This window comes from Lacerta agilis, chromosome 7 (genome assembly GCF_009819535.1).
Source record: "Lacerta agilis isolate rLacAgi1 chromosome 7, rLacAgi1.pri, whole genome shotgun sequence".
In the NCBI taxonomy this organism is placed as follows: domain Eukaryota; kingdom Metazoa; phylum Chordata; class Lepidosauria; order Squamata; family Lacertidae; genus Lacerta; species Lacerta agilis.
In genome coordinates this window covers 40,066,412-40,090,828 of record NC_046318.1, presented here as the reverse complement: position 1 = coordinate 40,090,828, position 24,417 = coordinate 40,066,412, and the positions used below count along the sequence as shown (strand labels likewise).

The 24,417-nt window shown below is 39.7% G+C and overlaps 1 protein-coding gene across 1 annotated transcript in view; it reads right to left on the bottom strand.

The window, feature by feature from the left end:
- The window catches only part of LAMA1 (laminin subunit alpha 1), an 87,721-nt gene that overhangs the window by 3,002 nt on the left and 60,302 nt on the right, over window positions 1–24,417 (bottom strand). The window contains exons 37-61 of the mRNA XM_033154935.1: window positions 23,215–23,425; window positions 22,877–22,993; window positions 22,633–22,796; window positions 22,014–22,152; window positions 20,411–20,504; window positions 18,596–18,712; window positions 17,060–17,242; window positions 16,547–16,701; window positions 15,479–15,622; window positions 13,766–13,899; window positions 13,310–13,460; window positions 12,759–12,883; window positions 10,681–10,831; window positions 10,037–10,181; window positions 7,640–7,781; window positions 7,007–7,121; window positions 6,636–6,806; window positions 6,168–6,319; window positions 5,455–5,640; window positions 4,325–4,487; window positions 3,861–3,973; window positions 3,016–3,205; window positions 2,430–2,588; window positions 1,053–1,206; window positions 118–251 (exon numbers count right to left, since the gene is read on the bottom strand). Of these exons, the coding sequence (XP_033010826.1) occupies window positions 118–251; window positions 1,053–1,206; window positions 2,430–2,588; window positions 3,016–3,205; window positions 3,861–3,973; window positions 4,325–4,487; window positions 5,455–5,640; window positions 6,168–6,319; window positions 6,636–6,806; window positions 7,007–7,121; window positions 7,640–7,781; window positions 10,037–10,181; window positions 10,681–10,831; window positions 12,759–12,883; window positions 13,310–13,460; window positions 13,766–13,899; window positions 15,479–15,622; window positions 16,547–16,701; window positions 17,060–17,242; window positions 18,596–18,712; window positions 20,411–20,504; window positions 22,014–22,152; window positions 22,633–22,796; window positions 22,877–22,993; window positions 23,215–23,425 (3,709 nt within the window). The remainder of the gene's footprint in view (window positions 1–117; window positions 252–1,052; window positions 1,207–2,429; window positions 2,589–3,015; window positions 3,206–3,860; window positions 3,974–4,324; window positions 4,488–5,454; window positions 5,641–6,167; window positions 6,320–6,635; window positions 6,807–7,006; window positions 7,122–7,639; window positions 7,782–10,036; window positions 10,182–10,680; window positions 10,832–12,758; window positions 12,884–13,309; window positions 13,461–13,765; window positions 13,900–15,478; window positions 15,623–16,546; window positions 16,702–17,059; window positions 17,243–18,595; window positions 18,713–20,410; window positions 20,505–22,013; window positions 22,153–22,632; window positions 22,797–22,876; window positions 22,994–23,214; window positions 23,426–24,417) is intronic.

Sequence of the window (24,417 nt, the reverse complement as noted above, 5' to 3'; positions counted from 1 at the left end):
TTTTTCTTCCAGCATTACACATTACATATGCATTCTCCTTGATTGTTATTAACAGACCCCTGCCAGATTTGTCAACATTGATTCACAAGCACATTTTCACATGACCTTATAACTCACCTTGCCATTAACTATTTCCAATCCAACGGCATCTACTTTAGCACTACTAATTCCCAGAAGAACTCCATTGAGAGCTGTGGTGCGGAACTCAAATGTAACATTAACGTCAGATCGAACTTTGTAGCCTTCCTTAACTATTTAAAGAGAGAGAGAAATAACAAAGTTGGGAGTTAGTCATCCTTGCACTGATGTAATGTTCATATAGCATTGCATTAGATGCAACCCAAAATTTGCACCATACCCAAAGATGTGATAAGGCGGGTAAAAGTAGGTACACATTTGGACTGTGGAAGATACACACTGCTGAAATGTTCTGGGGCAGTCACAATACAAGTTACTTCTCAGAACATATATGTGCATGATGCTGTTGCATTTTAGTCTTTGGTTGTTTGTTAAATAGGTTTCACACCATTTGATCAAAGCCCTATCTAAAAAAAAGTCATTTTCCCTGTTGCTGGCTGGGGCTGATGAAAGTTTTAGCCCAAAACATTTCAGGTACACCAGATCAGGATCCATTTTATAACAGATTAATGCCTTTAAAAAGTGGCTCAGAAACAGCTGTCGGGACAGGATGGGTTACCTCCTGGCACTCTTCCAATGTAAAATAATGACTAAGCGGCTTGGTTTTGTAGGAGAAAGTATAAATAAAAGCTTCTTCTAAATTTCGCTATATCTCGTAAAGCTTTTACTTGCTCCATGATTAGTAATACAATTATTATTTTTCTTTCTGACCAATAAACAGTTACTTGAAATGTGATTGATTAAGTAATTATGTTTCAGAATTAAGCAATAGCTGTTTACATATTATCAGTAGGGAATCAGCAAAACTGGAGCGGGGGATCAACACAGGAGCAGAAGTGTAGAATAATGGAGTATTTCTTTATTATTTCATTTTTGCTTGGGAAAAAAGGTTTGCAAAACAATCCGTTGCTTACCAAGGGCAGCAAAACCACTTCCATCAAAAAACGTTCCTTCCTGGGCTGCAACGTAACATTTATTCACAGCAAAATTTGAGACTGGGCTTTCTTTGTCCAGTTGTTTGCTATTAATGGTTACTCCACCAATGCATGCAGGGATACTGTGAGTAATCTGCAAACAATTCAGTGTCATGATTAATGCAGTACATACATCTCACACACAAACACACCACAAAACCTTATTGCTTCAGAACTATAATTCACTAAAGATCAGGGTTAGTAACAGAGCTATGAGCACATAAATAGAAAAGAAACAGCATAAATGCACATAAAGTGTGTCCACACTGTAAACAAACCAAAGTGCCAGGCTGGTTAGTGAGCCAGATCAGCATCGAGGAGTCCAGGGTTCACGTTTCTACTAAGCCATGAAGGTTGCTGGGTAATCTTGGGTCTGTCACACTCTCTAAGCCTAGCCTAACATGAGTCTGACCAAACTGCGGGAGGCAGTGGAAGACAGGAGTACCTGGCGTGCTCTGGTCCATGGGGTCACGAAGAGTCGGACATGACTAAACAACTAAACAACAACAACTTCACAAGATTGTTGTGAGAATAAAATGGGGAGGAAAAACATATCTGAGCTTGAGCAAAGGGCAGGATAAAAAAATGTAATAGATAAAACAGATCAACAATCCTACTTCTAGGGCTGAAATGTGAATTTCTAAATTAAATTGAATCCTGTTATTAGCTCCACAGCAGGAAAAACACAGACACAATACAAATACCTAAATTTTTTCCTTGATGGCTACTGAAATTGAGGGAGAGGGGAATTCAGAAAACAGGACGTACAGTAGGAAAGAGTTAATTCTCCCTTCTTGCCAGCACCACTGCTGGGATCAAAATAAGACCACCAGAAGTTTATTTAATTTAAGAAATAATGTTGGGAGCCCCCACCTGGTTACAGGATACATTTTTCACTGTTCAAAAATGTCATACTGCTTTTGTTATGGCTATGAACAAGCTCCTGCTTATTGCAGACACAGTGAAAGCTGAACTTGCTTCTTTCAGACACTGATACACTTTGCAAAGCTTAGGTAGAAATCACTGCTCTTGCTATTATCGTTCTAAATAAAATAAAGGCTCAAAGGACTTGCATACTTTAAACACATTCAGACCTAAGAAGTGAGAGGGATGAATGACGGTATAAAAGCACCAAAATTTCCATGCTGCTGGTATCAACATCTGATATTGACAAGTCAGTGGTGTGCAATGATTCGCCACATGGATTTTGTGTTTCAGTGCACTGCAAATTGTTGTTTTCTTTCAGAGTGGTGTTATGCAGCCTGATTTGCCTGGCAGACAATAGACATAAAGGACCATTACAGAGAAAGAGCTTACATTTCCCATTTTCTTGGCTGCATAAGCCGAGGGTAACCCCCCTAGGTACAGCTTCCCATCCACATCCAACGTGTTTCCATCTCCCGGAACATTTACAGCCGCAGATTCCAGCCCATCAACTATGACAACACCTTTCCTTTTAGTATACTCTGTCTTCACCTATAAGATAAAATAGAATATTTGTAAGATGACACCAATAGTTAAGACTGGGAAATTAATCCAATTAATCTTAATCCAATTAAGAATAGGGTTCCATATATTCTATGGGATGAGCATGACTATTATAAGTTTTCGGCTTCTTCCAATGCTAGACATCAATGCAGTCTTTATTTACTACATTTTTGCAGCAAATTATTGCCTTTGGATAACTTAATGCACAGTGCATTAGTAAAGAAATTCAAAACCACCATGCATTTAATGAGAAATTTATTTTTATTTTTAAAATACTAACATGCAGATAATGAAAAGCTCTGAAATAGTGCAAGAGGAGAATACTTAATCGGGAATTATTTTTCCAACATAAGAAAGTATGTGAGAAAGGCAGGAGGCCCGGACCTAGCTGAATGCAGGCATTTGGCCCACCTACCGTATGCCATTTCCCATCACTGACGATTGCTCCATGAAAGGCTACTGCCCGACCCTTTCCAAGATCAAATGAAAAATAAAGCTTTCCCCCTTGTAGCTGAAGGGCTGCATAATCAACCTGCTTTTGGTGAGTCATGTAATATATCAGGCCACTAGAAGCAAAAGTCCTCAGGTTCAACTGCACAGAAAGCCTAGGGGGGGAAACATGAAATTGATCAGAGCTTGGAAGCCAATGGAAGCCCCAATGGAAACTGTTCTAAGCTCTCCATAGGAAGAGATTGGTGCAAGTATGGTATGCCTAAAATAAAGAAAATGAAACATCATCACATCTATTCTCTGCTTGTGGCTAGAGCTCCACATGTAAGGAAGGAAGGTGAAGGCAGGTGGTGTGAGAAGCAGTAAGGAAGGGAAGTGAGGTGAAGAAGAGGAAGGTGAAAACAAGACAAGAGTTAGTGAACATGAAGATAAATGGCTAGGTTCTCAGGAGCTGCAGTTGAGCCAACCAATCTTCCACTGAGGAAGACAGAAGATTCTGGATCCTGCCTGTCTCCACTGAGAGAGGAGCTTTCTTGTGGAGAAGGACTGCCCTCCAAGTGCCTCTGGTGCATAGATTTTAACACACCCACAGCCTTTAAAACTAACTGTTTTAGCTTATCCCAAAGAGAGATACATACATGCTTAACTCTCCTACAAATCAGTGGAATTAAACCTTTCTAAACTTTTATTCAATAGTGCCCTGTGAAACCAGGATGATAACCTATCTCACATGTTGTGCAGCATTTTGCATGTTTAAAAGCGCCATTTAATTTTTTAAAATTACAATTAATCATAGCAAAATATACCTACTTTTTTCTTACAGCGGACTGATTGAAAAGAAGCATCAAGTGACTGTTCCTTGCAAGGCCAAACTGATGAGCGCCAGAAACAAACTTCAGTATTTCATCCTCTGCACAAGGTTTCTAGTAAAGAAAACATTAGTTAAAATCCCACCCCTTGCATCCAAGCATTGCTTTGCTTAGTTTTTCACCTGAATGCTGATGCCTTACAATATACAAATCACAAGTATAAAATTCAAGCAAAACTAACATTATCAGAACTCAGGCAGAAATGACACAACGTTCATCTTTGCAGACAAGAGCTGTAGGTTTAGATCAGGGCTGGGGAACTGGATTCAGAAGTGGCAAGCCCTTTGCATGTCATTTTGGCACCCTGCTTCTACCCCCTACCCCCCCTCTTTCGCTCTCTTAACACCTCTCATATTTCCAGGTCTTGCCATGGAGGAAAAGGCTGATTAGATTTTGACCACATACTTTCTTAATTTCTGCAAGAGGCCTGTAAGAAATTGGCATCATCCGCATCTCAGGAAGGATCTCAATGTCTTCTGGCTGGATGGTAGGCCTAGGCCTCTCCCAAAGGAAGCAGCTATCCATATCAACACCTTCATACCTCACTGCAGTGGTGAAATCCAGAAGTCTGGGTTTTAAAGAAAGAATAATTTATTCATTTCAATGAAACACACAAGAAACAGGACCACTGTTAACAGGTCCACTCTGCATACTATGAAAGCTGGAGACATTTTACAAGCAGCGCTTACAAAAACTCCCTATGTGAAATTCAAAAGAACCCTCACATTTATTTACACTACAGGCATCCCCACAATTATGTGTTTTGGGTGTAACATCTACAGGTTTTGCCTGTTCTCTGTTCCACCCAGGATACATCCTCCATAACAGTCAGCTGTGATTCTGGACTTCGTTGCAACTTTAAACAAAATGAGGCAAAACTTGACACCTGCATGTTTTCCTGTGACGTGAAGGCCAAGTGACGCACATCTCCACCAGTAAGCAACCGTTGTACAGTGGTGCCCCGCTAGGCGAATGCCTCGCTAGACGAAAAACTCGCTAGACGAAGGCATTCGTCTAGCGGAAGGCAGCCCCGCAAGACGAAAAAGTCTATGGGGCTGCCTCGCAAGAAGAAAATTTTTCGTCTTTTTTTTCGTCTAGCGAAAGTGCGGCTTGCATTGCCGCTTCGCTAGACAAAAAACCTGCTAGACGAAAATTTTCGCAGGACGAATTATTTTTGTCTAGCGGGGCACCACTGTACCCAGAGAATACTTGCAAGCAGCTACAGAGGGGTAACATAATCTGCTGTATCATCTGGGCAAAAAAAAGGCCTTAGGAAGAATTTAAGGTTTAAGACTAAAGCAATGGAAACAAGGACGGCAATCTAGTCAATTTGATATCATTGTCAAATAACTATAGCTATGGATTTGCCCATGTTACATTTGGAGCTTCCTGTGTGTTTTATTATTTCTGGTTTCTTAGCTTTAATTTGTAATTGTGTTGTGTACATTATCACTTTCATAGAAGCCACCTCCAGGGAGCTTTGGCTCTGAAAATAAAGGCTGTACATGAACATTTTAATTACATAATAAACTTACTCCATATTAAATATCAAGTTGGTTATACAGCCATAGAAAGAGCCTGCCATCTTTAGTCCTAAAATGCCTTCTCCTGCAGGAATGCCACCAATGAAGAAGTTGGATATATTCATTGGCCTAGTTTCTGCCAATGGGCCAAGCCTAATTTCTGCAGGGCTACTTTCATCCACCTGGACAGTTATAATCCTGGAAAGAAGAAGAAAACACCACAAAGTGAACTATTATCCAATTTAAAAAATGTTTGATTTAAGAACAATAATAGTGAAGAATCCACAGTAAATGAATCAGAAATAATGGTGGTTCTCCAAAGGATCTTGCAGTCCTGATTGTGTGGCAGACCAGGCATGTTCAGTAGCATTCCAATTAATTTCTAGCACTAATTCAGTTGTAGGTGTCACATAAAACATTGGATTTATATGTTTCTCCATCTAATAAATAAAATAGCTAATTGTGTATGTACTTCTTGTATCAGTACTTGACATGATTTTCCCTGGTGGCCAAAATGTCTAGCAATTTCAAGGGAGCATCCATGCACAACTTAATCAGAGGCTCTGTAGTTTATGCAATTACCATATAAATCACAACTTCTCCATTAACAGCAGAAAACCACAACTGTGGTTATTCTACTGAAATAAACTAAAATAAGCCAGTTCTTTAGGGAACACGGTAAACTTGACAACAGGCCTTAATTAAACAAGTGATTCAGCTTCTACCTCTTATTCCGAGTCAGGATGACCGAATGTTCTCGCCCATCGCTGTAAGTTCCATTAGCAGACTCAACGAGGACCTTTCTTGTACTTGCTCTGTCCCCAGCATTGACATGCACAGCCAAGTGGCCATTGACCAACATGATGGAGAAAAAGGGCTGAGAAAGATGGAGAAGATCAAGTTCAGCTAATAATAATAATAATAATAATAATAATAATAATAATAATAATAATTTATTTGTACCCCGCCCATCTGGCTGGGTCTCCCAGCCACTCTGGGCGGCTTCCACCAAACTACTCTCTTCATTACTCCTTGTAAACTGTGCTGCCCAATCCCGATTCTGCTTACCCCATTCCAATCTGAGTTGTGCTCAATGGAATGCGCATCCCTGCTCGACTTTGGATGGCACCACTAGGAAACTACTAAGAAGACACTTGAGACCACAAGAGCTGAAAATATGGTTGGATGCTTACCAGCTGGGCTTGCCTGCGCCTTCGCTTTTCTGCGCCTTTGCTTAGCCCAACGAGGATGATGCCGCTGGCATTCTTTGTAGCAAAAGTGGCCATAAGTTCTGATTCTGCTGACAGGGGTTTGGGCAGCAACTCAATATAGCCATTGCTCAAGATACTAGCACTGCGTATGGGCTATTTTGCAAAAGAAGAGAAATAAAATGAGTGAATTGGATATTTTATCTGTCAGAGACATAACAATGCAGGAGTTGATTATCTGACAATTTATCAACATTATAGCATCCATTATAGTATCAGCAGACACTGTTGATTGGTTTTTCCAACAACAAGTAGCAATCAGTTTAAATTTACCAAGAACTGCCTGTGTGTCCTACCTCCAGAATGCAGCCTTTCCTCACACCGTATGAGTTTTTAAGCAAATCAAAAGTGGAACGGGATATTTCCAAGTTCTTAATACATCCCACATATTTTCTGCTGTTAAGCCCTTTCCTAAAAAAAGAAAATATTATGTGGAGGGACAGACGGGGGACATTGGTCTACAATATTTAGCTCAAAAAGAATGGCTGTGTAAATCCAAATTACAGAATAAGCAAGCACACAATGACAGCTAGTAGAGGGAAACAGTCACTGGATGCATTCACAATCATTTTGAAGTCTGTCCACAAATTAAATCTGACACAGCGAGAAACCTTTTCTTCCCTCTCTCCCTGCATCTCTTCCCAGATTCTCAGAAAATTCGTAAGAAATGTCAGGGCAATTTTCAGTTCGGTATTGAATGTATTTATATAGATTGTGATGCATTCATGTTTGCTTTCTTAGTTTGCTTGCTTGGTTAGTTTACGAAGAAAAACAAAAGCAAAAAACACAAAATATAAACACTATGTAAAAACAAGTAAGGAGTGTTATGAAGCCTGAAGTTCAAAGCAACCTGGGACCCTGCATTTAAATACTATATTTGAAAATTCAAATATAGGAAGATCTAAGTGTATATTTTTATTTAAGCCTACCTCACTGCCCTTGACCGTGGTAACCCGCCAATGTAAATAGGATCCTTATCGGAACGATTCAGGTCAGAGGCTGTACCAGGGGATATTCCTTGCTTGGTTTCTTTAGAACTCAGGTTATAAGCATCCATGACTGCCAAAATCCCTGAAAGTGTAATGAAATCAGAGATTAGTAAACAGAAATAGCTGAGGTTTTGCTATGCTACATTTGTTACAACTCAAACATTACAGCAAAACATAATAGTAACAGGATATCATTTTGACAAACTGCTTTACTAATATGAGTCTAGATATTTTATTGAGCTAATCTAATTCTTCAATGAAGGCCCCTTCTTCATTAAGGAAAAATATGAAACATATGGCTTATATGCTATTTTGGACACTGTTTCCACAACAGGTAATAGCAATGTCAATTTCCATGTTTTTCCAATCTTCCTGATTCAACAAACACATATGCAGTAAATTTCTCATAGGTTCATGAACCAAAACCCCCTTGGGGTGAAATCCAACAATGTATGTCTGTCTGCAGAATGAATACAGCTGACAGAATGGATTCTGCTTTCTCCGTAATTCCCAACCCCAAATTATTCTGGAGGACTGAAGAACTCTCCAGAGCAGATGAGGGAAGCAGGGGCAGGACATGGGAGCTGAAAGGGAGTTAAGAGGATGGGGAGGAGCTCTTGCACAAGCAGATGTCCATTCACATGACCCTGGATGCCATTCCTTATTTATTTCCATGTTTCACAAGTCAGGTTCTTTGTGAGCAATGGTTTCCAGTCACTCCAGTTGGATAGTGACTGGGTAAAGTATTTCTGACGCTGTATGATTTCTTCCTGCCACTAACCAAGCTTCAATACTTGATTATAAGGTTGTGAATCTTAAAGGGCTAATCTCAGTTTAAATCCTTGCCTTGTCTCCATTGTTATGCAGATGAGTAGAGACCTCCACAGAAAACAACTATATTGATTCCATGCTAAAGAATCTCACTGTCTGAAATTTACAACCTGATTCGTCGCATGGTTAAACTGATGTAAGGGCATTTTACCATTAATCCAAAAGATCAAAGGCCCACGAAGAATTCAATTAAAGTAAACAAACCTAAACAGGTCTTTTGAATGTGTAAATACTTGAGCTTATATCTGAATTGTCAACTGTCAGGTGCTGACACCAGCGAGAACAGAACCAACCAGTCATAGCAATCTCCCACCAAGGAGTAATAAAAAAGAAGTGGTAGCATTATACAGAAAGTGACCTTCACTGATCAGTCAGATCAATGTGAACAGAATAACAAAACAGCATAAAAAGTAGAATCCTATAGCATGAGGCCGAACCTCCATCTAGACCAGCATCCTGCTTCCTGAAGTAATCTGGGAATGTTACAACATGTCATCCCATGGTAGCAGCCAATGCTCTCATAACACTGGAAGACCCGTTATATTTGGTTCCTCTAGTCAAATATTATCCACTAGTTGGGAGTGGCTCTCCGGGAGTCTATCCCAACCAGAGACGCCAGCTTAGGAGGGTGATTGGTGCTGGGCAACGTCTCATGCATGACATCAGGACGTTGGGAGGAGCCAGGGGCAGAGCTGAATGTGGTGGCCATGCAGCTTTATTGGCAAGTGGCTCCCTCTCCCCCTGGTGCCACCACCAGCGGGAGGCTACTTCTTGTAACAGGAGGAGGAAGAGCTGGCCACTGGAGCTGCACTGTGCTCGGCTCCATGCTTTGCTCTGTGCTTTTTGGACATGGGGGCAGCCCCACCCCAAAAAATATTGGTGCCCCCTAAAAGGGCTCAGTCCCCAGGAGCTGGTGCCACTGATCCCTGCCCAACCTGGGGATGCTGGGAATTGAACCTGGGTCCTCGTGCATGCAGAATGGATGCTCCACCCAAATAGGGGTGTTCACACACACATATGCTTCTTGACTGTCACTTGGAAAGTTTCCTGTCCCCGCATGAGCCCATTTATTGATTTACGTTATTCACCCTAACGTACAAGAAAGTGCATTGTCCTCATAAAACAATTCTCAAAAGCCAAGAAATGTTTAAACTTCTGCACTATATTGAAAATTAATTCACAGATTACAGCTTTTGTCACTGTTTTGCTGATGCACAGTTCCAATAGATCAAGTAACTTCTCTTAGAAGTTGGGTAAAAAAAAAAATTAAGAAAGAAGTTATGTTGAAGTCTATTTGGATTTAGCTAAAAACATGCCTGGACATTTGCATGAAGCTGTGGCCTTCATTAAAACAATGCAAGTTAAATCACCTGAAACAATTATTTCATCAAAATCACGGAGACAGGAATAGTTTACTTTGCTTGGATTTCCCTCCATTTGGCTATCTGCTTATAATTATAGAAAGAGTAAGCATCTGTTTTTTTCAGCCCATATGTTACATTTTACCTTCTTTTTTGTTTCGGGTGAACGAAATTTTATACCATGTCCCATTATTGTAGCGGCTTTCTGTTTTAAGGGTAAGAGGACCTGAACCAAGATCAACAGTTAGTTTAACTTTGCCATCCACAAGCTCCAGAGACAAGAAATCCCTCTGCAAGGATGAAACAAAAGTCAGAAAATAAATAAAAGCTCTTTGGTAACCCCACCCCCTCCTCTTCATAAGCTCAAGGCAACATACAATATAAAACACCAAGGGTGGTATCCAACCAACCTGATCTTGCTCAGTGGAACTTCCCCCCTCATCTCCCAGAATGTTCCATGTGCCCTCCCCAAATCTGCTCTAGAGGGTTGGAAGAAACCCGGAAAAGATTTAAGGGTGTGTGTAGAGGGAGGTGGGTGGTAGTTCCATGGTGCAAGAAAAAGTTAGTTGGATACTGCCCAAGATTTTATGTATGCAAGTCAGGGGGAAATAAAGTTTCTATATGCCTTTAAACAATGGTTTTCAAAATTCAGCAGAAAATCATAGTACTATATAAATAGTCAGTGGCACTTTCTGTTGAAAAGTATATACAATCACTAGTCATTTCCAAAGAATCTATGGAAACTACTGGTCTAAATAGTGCTTTTAAACACCAGGCAAGTTTTCTTACTGTGCCATTAGAAGTCAGGTACACTAAGAGCCCATTTGGCGAAAAGGTGCTGAAAAATACTATGATTTGGGTCACAGTGGAGCGAAGTGACTTCTCCACCACTGAATATCCACTCCCGTCAAAGTGAAATGAAGTGTCTTCATCCTGTGGGCTGCGGAAACAAAAACAAAACAAAGTATTTACATGGTTCCAGCCTCCAGCAAAGGAGTCGCTTTCTTGTCAAGAAGGCAAACTCTACCCACAGAACCTTGATCTATTCATTTTTATTTAAAAGCCTTTATAAATCATTTATTTATTTATTTTAAAAAAACCTCTAAGCCAATGCACATTACAAAAACTGGGCATTTTCAAACGTTGTCTCTCTACTGTGGAAAGCTCTCTCTGCCACATATAAAGTACCGTATATACCGGCGTATAAGATGACTGGGTGTATAAGACGACCCCCAACTTTTCCAGTTAAAATATAGAGTTTGAGATATACTCGACCACAGATTTTCCACCCGGCGTATAAGACGACCCCCAACTTTTGAGATGATTATCCTGGATTAAAAAGTAGTCTTATACGCCAGAATATACTGTAGTAAGCTTCAGTTGCTTCAGGCATCTTGTAAAGATTTATAATTTTGCCCTGGCTTTCCCTGATATATGGGATCAGCCAATGTTTGATGTGTTTGAATTCCCGTTTTATGTTTTCATATGCTGTTAATAGTATTGTGTTTTTTTGTGTTGTGGGTCACCATCCCATTGTATTCTGCAGGGTGTGATATCACAAGTTGAATTTCTCCGGGTCATCTAAGTGATCTTACAGACCAATACAGGGGAAAATTTGCTTGTTTAACTTCAATTAACTGACACAATTTGCCTACCATGTTAATCAGCCTGATAAGCCAAATTACAAATTGCAGGCATATTCTGAAATAATTATTATGGTAAAATCATCAGGTGCAAAAACAGAATATATACATTCAAATCTTCCAAACTGCTGTCACTGATTTACTGGATAAACACTTTCAGGGAAAGTGGCTCAAGAAATCAAGCCATAATTATAAGGATCGCTCTGATGATATTAAAACATTTCTAAAATAGTCCTGCATCTCCCTCTGCTGGTTACAATGATACCTACCAGGAATCTGCAAAAGAAAAAAAAATGTCATATGCTGTTGTTAAAACACGAATATTTGAGAACGAAATGAATGTAATATCTGATGCTATTTTAAATCACATTTTCACAGAGAACAAATATACATGCATGGATAAAACATCCAAATCAGAGTTTAATAATGGGGAATATGCTCTGGTTGCACGTGTTCCCTTGTCTACTTCCTAAGAGTAGCAGTAGTAATAGATTATCATCCCCTTGTCATGTGATCATAAGATCACTGTGAGGTAGGTTAAGTGGAAAGATAGTGACTGGCTGAAAGTTTGCTTCATGACTTGTTTGGGAATTTGAACCTAGGTCTTCCTGGTCCTAACCACTGCACCATGCTAGCTCTCATTTACACCAGTATCCTGTGACTTTCAAACTCAGGCAAAAAAAACAATCAGCGGTAACCACAGCATTCTCCCCAACAAGAATCAGAACACACTGTTTAGTTTTTTGAGGCATTGTTTTTAGCAGGAACCAAGGATTGCTCAATTTGGATATCATGGCAAATTATAGTTACCACAAGCCAGGAAGTGGATGAAAAAAATCAATCTGCATTTGGGGAGGGGAAAGGCGAAGTACAAAACCAAGAACCCAATAGCCATCCATAGTTTGGCTGTGATGAAGCACATGTACTCCCTTCTTTTCACGTGGATTCTGTAAAATGGTAAGAAGCTTGAATATGCACACAAGAAACAATGGCAGGCGCCTGCGCCAAATAAAAGCCCCAAGGAGTTTCTACAGCCAGGGTGGTGTGGTTTGGAACCTGGACACAGCCACACAAAAGATCATGAGCCTTTATACAAATGAGGAGCAAAGCAGGGATGCCCAGCTCATCCAACCATCACTCCTGTGGAGGAGCTGTATTTATGCAAACATGCAAGACAACTCCTGTTTTAATTACAGATTTCTATAAACTGTTTCAAGTTCTCACCTTCCAAAGCATCCATTGCACTTGCCTTCCCTCTCCACATAGTTCCAAAGTCCAACAGATTTGCCATTCAAGGATGCTTCCCCCATGCATCCCTTAAAATGTGTAACCTTAATGGCAGGTGATTTCTATTACAGAAGAAACACATTCACCATGAATGACAATAAAAAGGGGAATTTGACATTTATCCAGATAAACAGCAATCCATGGCCTAAAGTTGTAACTTGATAATCAGAATAAATTGTACCAGGCAAATAAGAGCATTACTGATATTGTTATTCATAGTTATATGCATAAGTGAGAAGGTGGCTTAAAATAAGAAGAAAAATACAAAAATGATATCCATAGTCAACTAGGGGCACAATCCTACATTCAGGATCTGCCAGCTAAGAAGCTGCATGATTTGGAAGAAACACTGCTAAACGTATCTCCTGTCATCTCTGAATGTGTGGCAATTATTGTTAATTCATCACAGAACAGTGAGTGGGAAGCGACTTGGAAGTCAATAAAATGAACAATAATGAAGTATTACAGCATGGCTATTAACTTTTCACCTTTATTTGCCCTCCAAGTCCACCAATAAACATGCGTGTTGATTGGTTTACATCCAGTACTGTAGCTGTCCCAGATGAGGTGGCAGTTCTCATAAAGGGCTTCTGAGAAGTGTTTGCCTCCTCTACGCTCAGAGTGCCAGTTCTTCCAAACCTAATTATCACAAATAATAAGGGGATTAAAAACAGTTATGCATGCTTAACTGCCAATCTGTGTTATATACTTATAACTAAAGAAAGAACTGGGAAATTTTCTGAAATTAAAAATGGCTGCATTATACATGGTTGGCAGCAGATGCTCTCATCACCCCCAATTATTTGGATGAGTTGTACTTTCCAATAAAATAATAATATTTCTCCTTTAGACAGTAATTATTTCTGGTTGATTAGTGACTGTGCAAATCTGATATTCCCCTATGGTTCATTAATTACATGTGCTGCACACCAGTTACATCTTACCTTGTAGCATGTATTCTGTGCCATTTGTTGTTGTTAATGGAAAAGTCAGGATATTCCAGCCTTGTTGATCCAGAGCCCATATCCCACAAAAAGGCGACCTTCCCACGTCGCATCTCCACTGCCATGAAATCAGTCTAAAAACAAGGTTGCCAAAACACTGAGAGAATGCCCAAATGGCTAAGGTTGGTGAATGTGCAGCTACTAAAAGTCAGTATTTGAAAGCATTGATCAAATCCAAATGAGACTCGGTTCACGTGTTAAATAAGCAGCACAGTAGCCCTTTATAACATTGGCCCATATGGGAATGATTCCTTGAGGGAAACTGTGTGTATCACTTGACCTCACATTGTGGATTGGGCCATTTCAAACAAAGCAACATGACCCTGCTCAAAAAAAGAGGGGCTTTAATGGCATGGAATGGCTAAGATTGGCCAAACACTGCAATAAGTAGTCACCACTTCACTTGCATATTAATCACTTGTACAAGAATACTGAAAATAAAATTGGCAATCTGAACACATGCAGATCACACTGAGTTTCGAGAAGCCAGTGGTTCAATAATTCAAACACACACACAGTGTTAAGTACAACTTAAAAACTAAAAAAAAAAAAAACTCTATACAGAATTTTGGGGACCATTAAACTTGCCATATGCAAATGAAGCATTCAAGGAAAATAAAACTAACAGTGCATTTGTAAGGTGTGCTGACAATACAAAATTATCCAAGCTTAATTATCTGAAGGATTGTTTAATTGAAGATACAGCTGGCACTCCCAGAATGTAGTTGAAGAACCAATTGTAATTGTATAAATGCAAACCACTATACAAAACAATCCAAATTAGCTGTTAGCAACCATGAATGCTATTAATGTCAGGAACAGTATCTTTCCATAACAAAATAAAAAATTCTTTCCAGTAGCACCTTAGAGACCAACTAAGTTTGTTCTTGGTATGAGCTTTCGTGTGCATGCATGATCTTAAGAAGTGTGCATGCACACGAAAGCTCATACCAAGAACAAACTTAGTTGGTCTCTAAGGTGCTACTGGAAGGAATTTTTTTGTTTGTTTGTTTTGACTATGGCAGACCAACACGGCTACCCACCTGTAACAGTATATTTCCATGTATTTCATACATCATATGATCCAAATTTAAGAACCCTTTGCTTACCACTGCTGTTTGGACTATTCAAGAGCTTACATAGATACAATATAACAGTTTTGTATGATGCACTCTCCTTCCTTGGAGGGTTTTCAGCAGAGGATGGATGGTCATCTGTCATGTACAAACTAGTTGAGATTCCTGCATTACAGGGGATTGGACTAGAAAACCCTCAGGGTCCTTTCCAACTCTACAGTTCTATGGTACTAATGTGGATTAGAATCCCCATTTCACCAATGAATGTATATGAATAGGTAGGGTCACCTATCACACCCAATCAAAGCTGTCAACCTTCCTTTTTTTTGCATTGGGAAACGGCCATAGCTGTCAAGTTTCCCTTTTTTGCAATGGGAAACAGTGCTGGAATAAGGGAATTTCCCGCAAAAAAAGGAAAAGTTGACAGCTATGTACCCAATAGCCATCTAGGTATAAAGGGACAGCTAATAGGTTTTCCAGCATATGACCAGAACACTTGGTCTTTGGTAAAGAATTTCTTGCATATAAAATGAAGACTTCAGTTGCCATATAAAATGTTCTAAATCCTTCTGCTTACTTTACCACTGCTACCCAGGTAAAACAGGAGGTTATCAGGTTCAGTTGTTTTAACATTTAATGTTAATGTATTGTAGTTAGTAGACAGTATCTGGGGCTGATAAGCACGAATGCAGTCTCTTTCTGCAGACACAGCGACTTTAATCTGAAAAAGAGGGAAAAAATCAAAGGCAAGGTTTGTATATATGTTGTACATGTCTTTAGAAATGGTCTGTCAAATTTTAAATTATTTAGACTTGACTGAGCCAATTAGTTACTAGGATTGTGTTGTATTTATAGTATTAATCACCACCACCATCAATAATGGTGTTGTTACTAAATAATAAATGATATTAATTAAATTTTAATTTTAATGATGCAACTTAGGGACTTTATGGTGTGCAGGGCCTTTATATATAGAAAAGCAACAGAGTGAGAGAGAGAGAGACAGACAAACTGACAAAGAAGCATTTTTGTTACGTTCTGATCCAGGAATTCTAAATGTAAATGGGACACCGGTTCACTGTGATCTAAGAATTTGCTAAAGTTCTGTTTTGCCAATGTAGGGTCAAATGTTTTACAACAGCTTGGTAAAGAATCAGGTAAAATTGTTGTATGGGACAGTTCTGCCAGCTAGTTTATCAACTGGCTATCTATGCACTACAGCACAAGGAGCAATAAGTTGACAAATGTTAATGTAACTTCACATAAAGGATATTTCTCTAGAAACTCTGATGGATTAAGAAAACAAAGAGCTCAACATTACTAATAAGAACTACTATGGGTACAAGCTACAGAACTCCTCTTGCCCCGTAAAGCTTTTCAAATTCTTTTTTTCCAAACCAATAATTTGACGCACTGCATAATAAATCACCTTTTAAACTGCAGGGAGTTCGTACATAGGCGTAATGTTGTTGAAAGAAAGAAAAAAAACAAAAGTGCTACTGGATAGCCCATGAGACCCTGAATTGTGGCCTGTGTCTTCATACTGCAACACACACATACACTATCGATTAGGGCATATGCGTAGCATTGAAGCTTAGTAGCATTTCCCCTTCCTAGACCATGTAGAAGAGAATAAGCTGCTTACAGAGGCGGCCTGTTTACGGGCTTGACTGATGAGCTCTTTAATTTCCGAGATGTTTCTGCTGAGGTTCTCTTCCAGCACTTTCAGAGGCTTCAGCCTACCAAACAGGAGGCCGGCCTGGATTTCAACTTCATTCACTTTTCTTTCAGCTGACGCTGCTGCCAAAGAAAAGAAGTTGAGGTTTTGAAACAGGGTGCTATTGCTTGAATTTAGGAGAAAACTGAAGATTTCGTTGCGTTCAAGTGAAAAAATATACACCGGTACAAAATGCATACGTAATGGCCAGCTTAAAGCATTTCTTATAATTATGGCCTATTAATTTAGGATTGCAATTCTGAAATGCATACTGTACTAGTAATTGGAAAAGTATTTAGCAAATCTCATCTGCACACTTTTAAGAGAAGTAGTATAAACTAGCTTTAATGTAAATAAAGATAAGGGATACTTAGGTTTAAAAATTAACTCCCCTCTCACATGCAGGGACATTTCTAGGGAGCAATGAAGCAGCAAACCTACCAGCGTTTGATGAGTCGATTATAAGTTCATTGGTTTTCCGCAATGTCTCATTAACTTTAGACAATGTGAATGAAGTGTTCAGGAACTTCTCACTAAAAACCCCAGTGTGCCTTAAACCATCAAGAGCAGTTGCATTAGCAGACACAGCCAGCTCTCTTACAGCAAGAATATTTTCACTGGTATCTGAAACATACGATCAACATAAGTAGATTACCTACTTGCATTTGGGGCAGAAAATTCAGGCTTTGGGTCTTAACTACCAGTTTTGAGGCCAAACTGGGTATGTAGGGGGTTGAACTAGATGACCCTCACGGTCCCTTCCAACTCTATGATTCTATGATGCGAGAGATAAGTGAACAAGATCGCTTAACGGACTTTTTTTTTTTTTTACAATAAAGCAGCTATGGAGAGTTGAGAGATTAATACTTTTCCCATGCAGTTTCCCCAGCTTAAACTGCACCCACATCCCCAACAAAGCTGCTAGTTCCATATGGATGCAAACACACAGCAGAAGATAAATATTTTAATTTATTAATATTAAGGAATGATTATGATTTAAGTAGTCATCAAGTCAATTACCTCCACTGCATTAACATTTAAATGTAGGTTTCCTTTAGTCAACAGATGTTACATTTCAATGCACCTTAATGTCCTGAATGGTAAAATGGGTTGGTCTTTAATCTTAAAAGAGATGTTGGCTCACTGAACAGTATTAGTTTAATTGGGCCATCAAAAGCAGACTCAGCATCTTCTAGTAGAAAAAAGTTCAGACACTGACTACTGCAAATGAACTCAAAAAGCAGTAGATGTTAAAAGTCTGGGTTTTTCCACTAAAAAAATATTCTACATTCCAAGCTATTATTATCTTAAACTAGGTAAAGTCCCTTGCTTGTTTAAAAATATAACAGAAAATCTATTATAAAGTTTAATCAGGTTGTTTGTATTATTAAGAAACATTGTTTAGAACAACACAATAGAGCTATTTTCCCCCCTTCTCTTTCTTTTTACTTATGCAAAGTTCTAAAGTTTTTAAGGCTTTTCCTTTTAAGTCTTTTAAGGCTCTGCTTTTCATTACTGTTTCAGCAGCATGCTTTCAATGTATTCAATTAAAATCTTCATTACAGCTTAAAGGTTGCAAAGGTTTTGATTTTTTGTTTCATTTTGTTTCAGAGCTCCTGTGTCTTTACAGATGAATACCAGGCAGGATGTCAATACCTTAACCATTGCCTGGCCTGGATGTGGAGCAACAATGAGTAAAGACTGCCTACTGAAATTTTCTTTCTCTGCATGTGGCAAATTCATAGGAACCCTTCCAGGAAAAAGAAAATGTCGATCATATATTGTACATACCCAAGAAAGTGATACAGAATGAATACCTTTTCTTCTTACATGCCACTGTCATTTCCTCTGTTTACGGCATTCACAAAACGTAAAGGTATTGCTGAACTTTCCAATTAGTGGCGACCAGCGGTGCTGCTCAAGTTAAATATACTTGCCTTGTGTAATGAAGATGAAGTCAAGATGGATTTCACTTACCATTTGGCAATGCAGTCAGTTGCAACAGTGAGCCATTAAACTGCTTAGCAAATCCACTAGCTTTCTCTTTAAGTTTTTCCACTTTTATGCTCATCTCATTTAATCCAGATGTAAGCCCTATGGAGGAATAAACACTTGTAACCCTGACATAGTTGGCTGCTTCTTACACCACTGCTTCCAAGGTTATCAAACTCAATGCATAGGTGCAAGGCAAGACCAGTTGCCTAATACTCTTCCTGTCCATCTCCTTCAACATTCATCCCAAATCAGACCCCGTAGTAGAGACCACAGTATGGTAATGAGAGCAGGTGTACTGTAAAAGTATGTCAGGAAAAGAAAAGGCTTTATATAGCACAAGTGAGCCAAACCGCATGCTGCAAGAGCACACACACACACAGCAAACATCCTGACAAAATTCTTCCCTAATGCCAAGTATGCTGCCAAAGGGGCAATGTGGAAGTGGTTCAGGTTCATAACATGTTTCTTAAATGTTTATACTCCATCCTAATATACAGTAAGTATCAGTTTTATTCTACCATTCCTGAAAGGAGCTCAGGCACATCACATGATTATGCCCATCCCATTTGATGTTCAGAACAACCCTGTGAGGTAGGATGGTTGCTGGCCCAAGGTCACTTTGTAACATTCACGACTGAGTGCAGATCTCTTCGGTATCCAAATCCAACACACAGTTATGCTGATCTAATTCTGATTAAATTAATGGCTGCTTTGCTCTCAATTAAGACATAAATCATAACACAGTAAGCCCAGAAATTATGCAGCATTTACGTTCTAGAGATCTCATCTAAAGCCAAAATCATGTATGGTCAAAACACATTGGGATCGATGGTGGGTGGGATTGCCAAAGTTTTTTTCCTGGACACTTCTTCCCCCCCACACACTTTTTAAAAAATAATTTTTTGTCAAGCGTATAAAGCTGAATGTACACAAGCTAAATGTGCATAAGTTGCAGGCTCACTGCACTAAAGCTGTAAACAGGAGATCTCCCCTGACCAATCAGGACTTTTCCACACAGGTATCTGTAAGCAGAGAGTTTTGCATTCAGCATCCTTTTCTGGAACCAATTTCCCGCAAGACTTGTTCATCTTAGGTGACAACACTTTCCCACCCAACTGTGAATAAATAATTTTCTGGTTCCTCTTAAGACTGTGTACATATGTACAGTGCTTGAATGACAAAACACGCTGTGGATCCACACTCACCCCTTTTGCAAACAAATGTGCAAACTTTCAAAATGAGGTGAGCAGCCAACCATCTGCCAACTTTGCAGGTGGATGATTCTGACAATTTTGAAGCCGTTCTCTTCTCCACCAGCAGCCAGCTGATTGCTAGGCCTTTACATCAGTTATAAAGCCCTCCCCACCGGCCCACTGCCCAAAACAAAGAGCTTTTTTTCAATGCGAAAAGAGGCTTGCATGAAAGGGACAAAAATTGATGGTAGATTTGCAGCCAGGTACATGTGTCACTGAGAGAACAAATGAAGAAAACCCCTACACTGACTTCCAGTAGGATGGCTTCCATAGCTGGAGGTGATGTAATAGATATAAATAATATATCTATAAAAGTCTGTATACATACACATCACCTGGAAAACGGAGTAATGCAAAGGGTCAGCATTTTGTCAACTTCTGTTAATTGCTGCTGGAAAGTTAAAAAACAATTCTCTCATTTTAAAGGGAGAGGGTGTAACTACTATACTGATGGTCATTATTAAAACAAATGGAGTATTTGTTTTAATAATGACCATCAGTATAGTAGTCAACATTTCATAAGCTATCCATATTTTATACTTACCTTCATACTTCTTGTGCAAACTTTTTGCTTCAGTCAAAAACTTGGAGCCAAGCTGGAGAATGTTTTTCCCAGTAGAATTAAATGTTTCTTTTGGCTTAAAATAATCAAGTAAGGAAACGTTGTTATATATGAACAAATCTATGAAAATTATTGTTTATATATATGAAAAGCCCTACAATACAATTTTTTTTTTGGGGGGGGAGTATTATTTGCCAATGTATGGCCAGGATTTAAAGGATTACTGTATATTCTGGCATATAAAACTACTTTTTAATCCAGGAAAAACTTCTCAAAAGTTGGGGGTCGTCTTATATGCAGGGTGGAGAATCTGCAGTCAAGTATATCTCAAACTCTATATTTTAACTGGAAAAGTTGGGGGACGTATTATAAACCCAGTCGTCTTATACACCGGAAAATATGGTACATTCTTATGTTTACATATTATTCTGTTTTACGTTCCTCAATCCTAAAATTAGTTCTGCAAAGCATTTATTTCTTAGAAAGTGATGTAACAACAACAGTAGCAGGATAAAAAATATGACTATACTGGATAGTAAAACGCAACATGTAGAAATGGAGCATTGTAAACATATCCAGTATTTAAATGCAGTACTTGTATAAGGTTTTATGACCTTGTATAGATGCAGTCAATATACATCTAGCTTCCTAGTCATCCTAGATTTGACAGTTAGGCTGAAATCCTATGCCCTTAGAAGTAAGTCCAATTGAACTTAGCAGAACTTGCTTCTGAGTATACAGCACAATCCTATGGTCATTTACTTGTAAACAAGTCACACTATGTTCAGTGCAGCTTATTCCCAGTTTGAACAGGACTACACTCTAACTCAAGATTATTTTTTATCTTTTAAGTAATTTCATAATGTGAAAAAATAATGCTGATTACTGTCAGGGGCGGAGGCAGGGGGTGCGGTAGGGGCAAGCCGCCCTGGGTATCACCTCTGAGGGGGGTGACAAAATGCAGGGTGGCACTCACCGCGGGGCCTGCAGCACGCCTTAGCCACGTGTCTCTCCTGTGAGAGATGCAGTGGCTTGGGCACATGCAGGCTCTGCACTGCCCCAAACGGGACATCCACTGCCTCCCTCTCAGCTGTAAGGCGGCTGAGTAGGAGAAGGCAGGCAAACTCCTCGAAGGCCCTGCAGAGCATCCTGCCCTGGCTGGCCCTGCCCCCAGGCACACGCGCCACCCCAGGCGCCCGATCAGCTTGCTCCACCGCTGATTACTGTTACCAGTCCTAAGTCATTCACATTCTCTTTTATGAGAATGGATTGTGACCATGAACTAACAAATCAAACAATTACCTCTAAGCTCAAATTTGCCTTTGATTTTACCTTAGGCATGTTGAAGAGATCATATTTTTTATTTGAGGCCTGCAATATGATACATATTCTGGTTCTAGGGCAAGGGTGGTTAGCCTGTGGCCCTCCAGATGTTGGGCTACAGCTTCCATCAGCCCCAGTCTGCATAGCCAATGATGAAAACTGTAGTGCAACAACATCTGGAGAGCCAAAGGTCCCTCAGCCCCATTCTAGAGAGTGAAACATGGGTTTTAGTAAGAATGCAGTGTGCTTCAGTTCTCAAAGCGGCACTTACCACATCGGTTACAATCCTATCAGCATCACCTGCTAGACTCGCTGCACTTTCAATCAAACTTTTAACGGTGGAGAACGCAGAGACAGCATTTGTTGCATTCAAGGACACATTTCTAACATTCAAGAGACCACTGCAGTAGGGGAGAAAAATCGTAACTTTTTCATGTAACATTTAAGCCAATTAAAACATTGCACAATTGGGAGACATGCTGTATTTTGGAAACCATTAAGTTGCTTGACTATTGCGCTTTAAACAAAGAAAGAATTTTCATGAAGTGAAAAACATTATAGTACTGCTTAAACTCTGAGCAGTATATTCTCCTAATACCCAAGGCTGCCAAACTAACTGAGTTTCCTTTTGCACTTTAGCTTTCATTTGGTTTACTTATTTTGTTTAGATTCCTCATCCACGACAACATTCAATTAAATCCCAGTTCCTGCATCCTTGCCTTCCTTGTTCACCCTTTATAGCAATTAAAAGGTTAAAATACTGGCTAAACTCCAAGGGCAAAACTTAGAAGGGCATCAAGATCAGCAGGCTTATTGTGGTGACTTTATTGGTAAAGGCAGTAATATAGTCAACTCCATGCTTCAGTTCATTATGCACTCACGTGTCTAATGCACGAGCAACTCTCTGTAACTCAGCTGCATGTTCTTCCGCTCTGTAAACCAAATCCACAGCCCCTCGAGTGGACATCTGCATGACCAGGTCATCCACATGCTGCCTTAGTTTGCCATTCCATAGGACCAGTCCATCCCGGTGGATTTCTAGACTCTGAATATTCAAAATTAGTTATTGCTGAGTCATGGATAATTCACTCTAACAAATGATGACTCAGGTGTTCAGTAACTTACAGATGTAGAGTTAATTACATCTTTAGCAAGTGCAGCAGCTGCGTCCACTTGTACTTTTCCTTCTCTGGTCAGCATAGCAGAGAGTTCCTTCTTTTCTTGAATATTCAGCTTTGTTTGCTGTGGCATAAATGCAACGGTGGGCATATTTAATACTTTGTAACAACAGTTATGATAGAATACGTGTATATGGCATTTTATACTTAAAGGACCACAAAAGGTTAAAAGTTGCCTCTCTCACTAATGTTAACATCAATCCATGTTTAAAGCAAATTTCCCTTAAAAGATACTTTACCATTTCTCTTGTAAAATCAAATGACATATATTGCCAGTTTCCTTACAGTGTATTTCTTGAGGTTGCTGTTAATAAGAAAAAGCAGCCGCATGGTTTCATTTGTATTAGTTCTAGCCTCGTTTACAAGATCCTTGGCTTCCTGAAGTCTGGTGCTGTGGTTTGATAATACGTATTTTGCAGTTTTTTGTAAGTTCTTAAATTCCTGCTGTGGTCTCCCATACTCTTTCTGGATTCGTAGCAACAAGTGTTCTGCAGCTCTAATAATCATGGAAAGGACACTCAGTTACATAAGCTTTCTTAAAAGTAGAACAGATCAAAAGTTGTAGAAAGGTACAGTCCATTGATAAATAGTCATATCGCATTTTGGTGGGCAGGGTGAAAAAAAGGCTGCCCCCTCCCCAAATGCAAGTAGTTTCCTATCACCGTGAATTATCACATACACTAGGCACACAGAATTCTCTCACTCTCCTTCACACACTCATAGACGAATTCTCACACAGTGAGACAGGCAGGCACACAGTCAGCATTCCCAGCCAACTCAACTCTGGCACTGGGCTGGATCTGGCTGCAAAGATCTCGGCAAGCTCCTAAGAAAGGTAAGGTAAAGGTAAAAGACCCCTGGACAGTTAAAGTCCAGTCAAAGGCGACTATGGGGTTGTGGCACTCATATCCCTTTCAGGTCAAGAGAGCCGGTGTTTGTCCACAGACAGCTTTCCAGGTCATGTGGCCAGCATGACTAAACTGCTTCTGGTGCAACAGAACACCGTGACGGAAGCCAGAGTGCATGGAAATGCCGTTTACCTTCCCACCGCAGCGGTACCTATTTATCTACTAGCATTGGCATGCTTTTGAACTGCTAGGTTAGCAGGAGCTGCGACAGAGCAATAGGAGCTCACCCTGTCACAGGGATTTGAACCACTGACCTTCTGACTGGCAATCCCAAGAGACTCAGTAGTTTATACCACAGCGCCACCTGCTTTTTAGAGAAAGTTTCTCTAAAGAGCAGGCAGAGATTTTCTCTCTCCATCTTGGCACTAAGCACCACAGCACTAAGATCAGAGATAAAGCCTCTACCTGCTACTTAAATAAATTATTTTATAAACACCATGTGACAGCCAGAAGTGTTGTAAAAATCAAGCTATTTTGAAGCAAGGAGTGGCTCATCCAGTGTGGTAGAGCTGCAGCAACAGCATCCTGGCCATGGTATTCCCATTGCTTACCATGGAGGGAGGTTGTGGCAGTGAGGTCA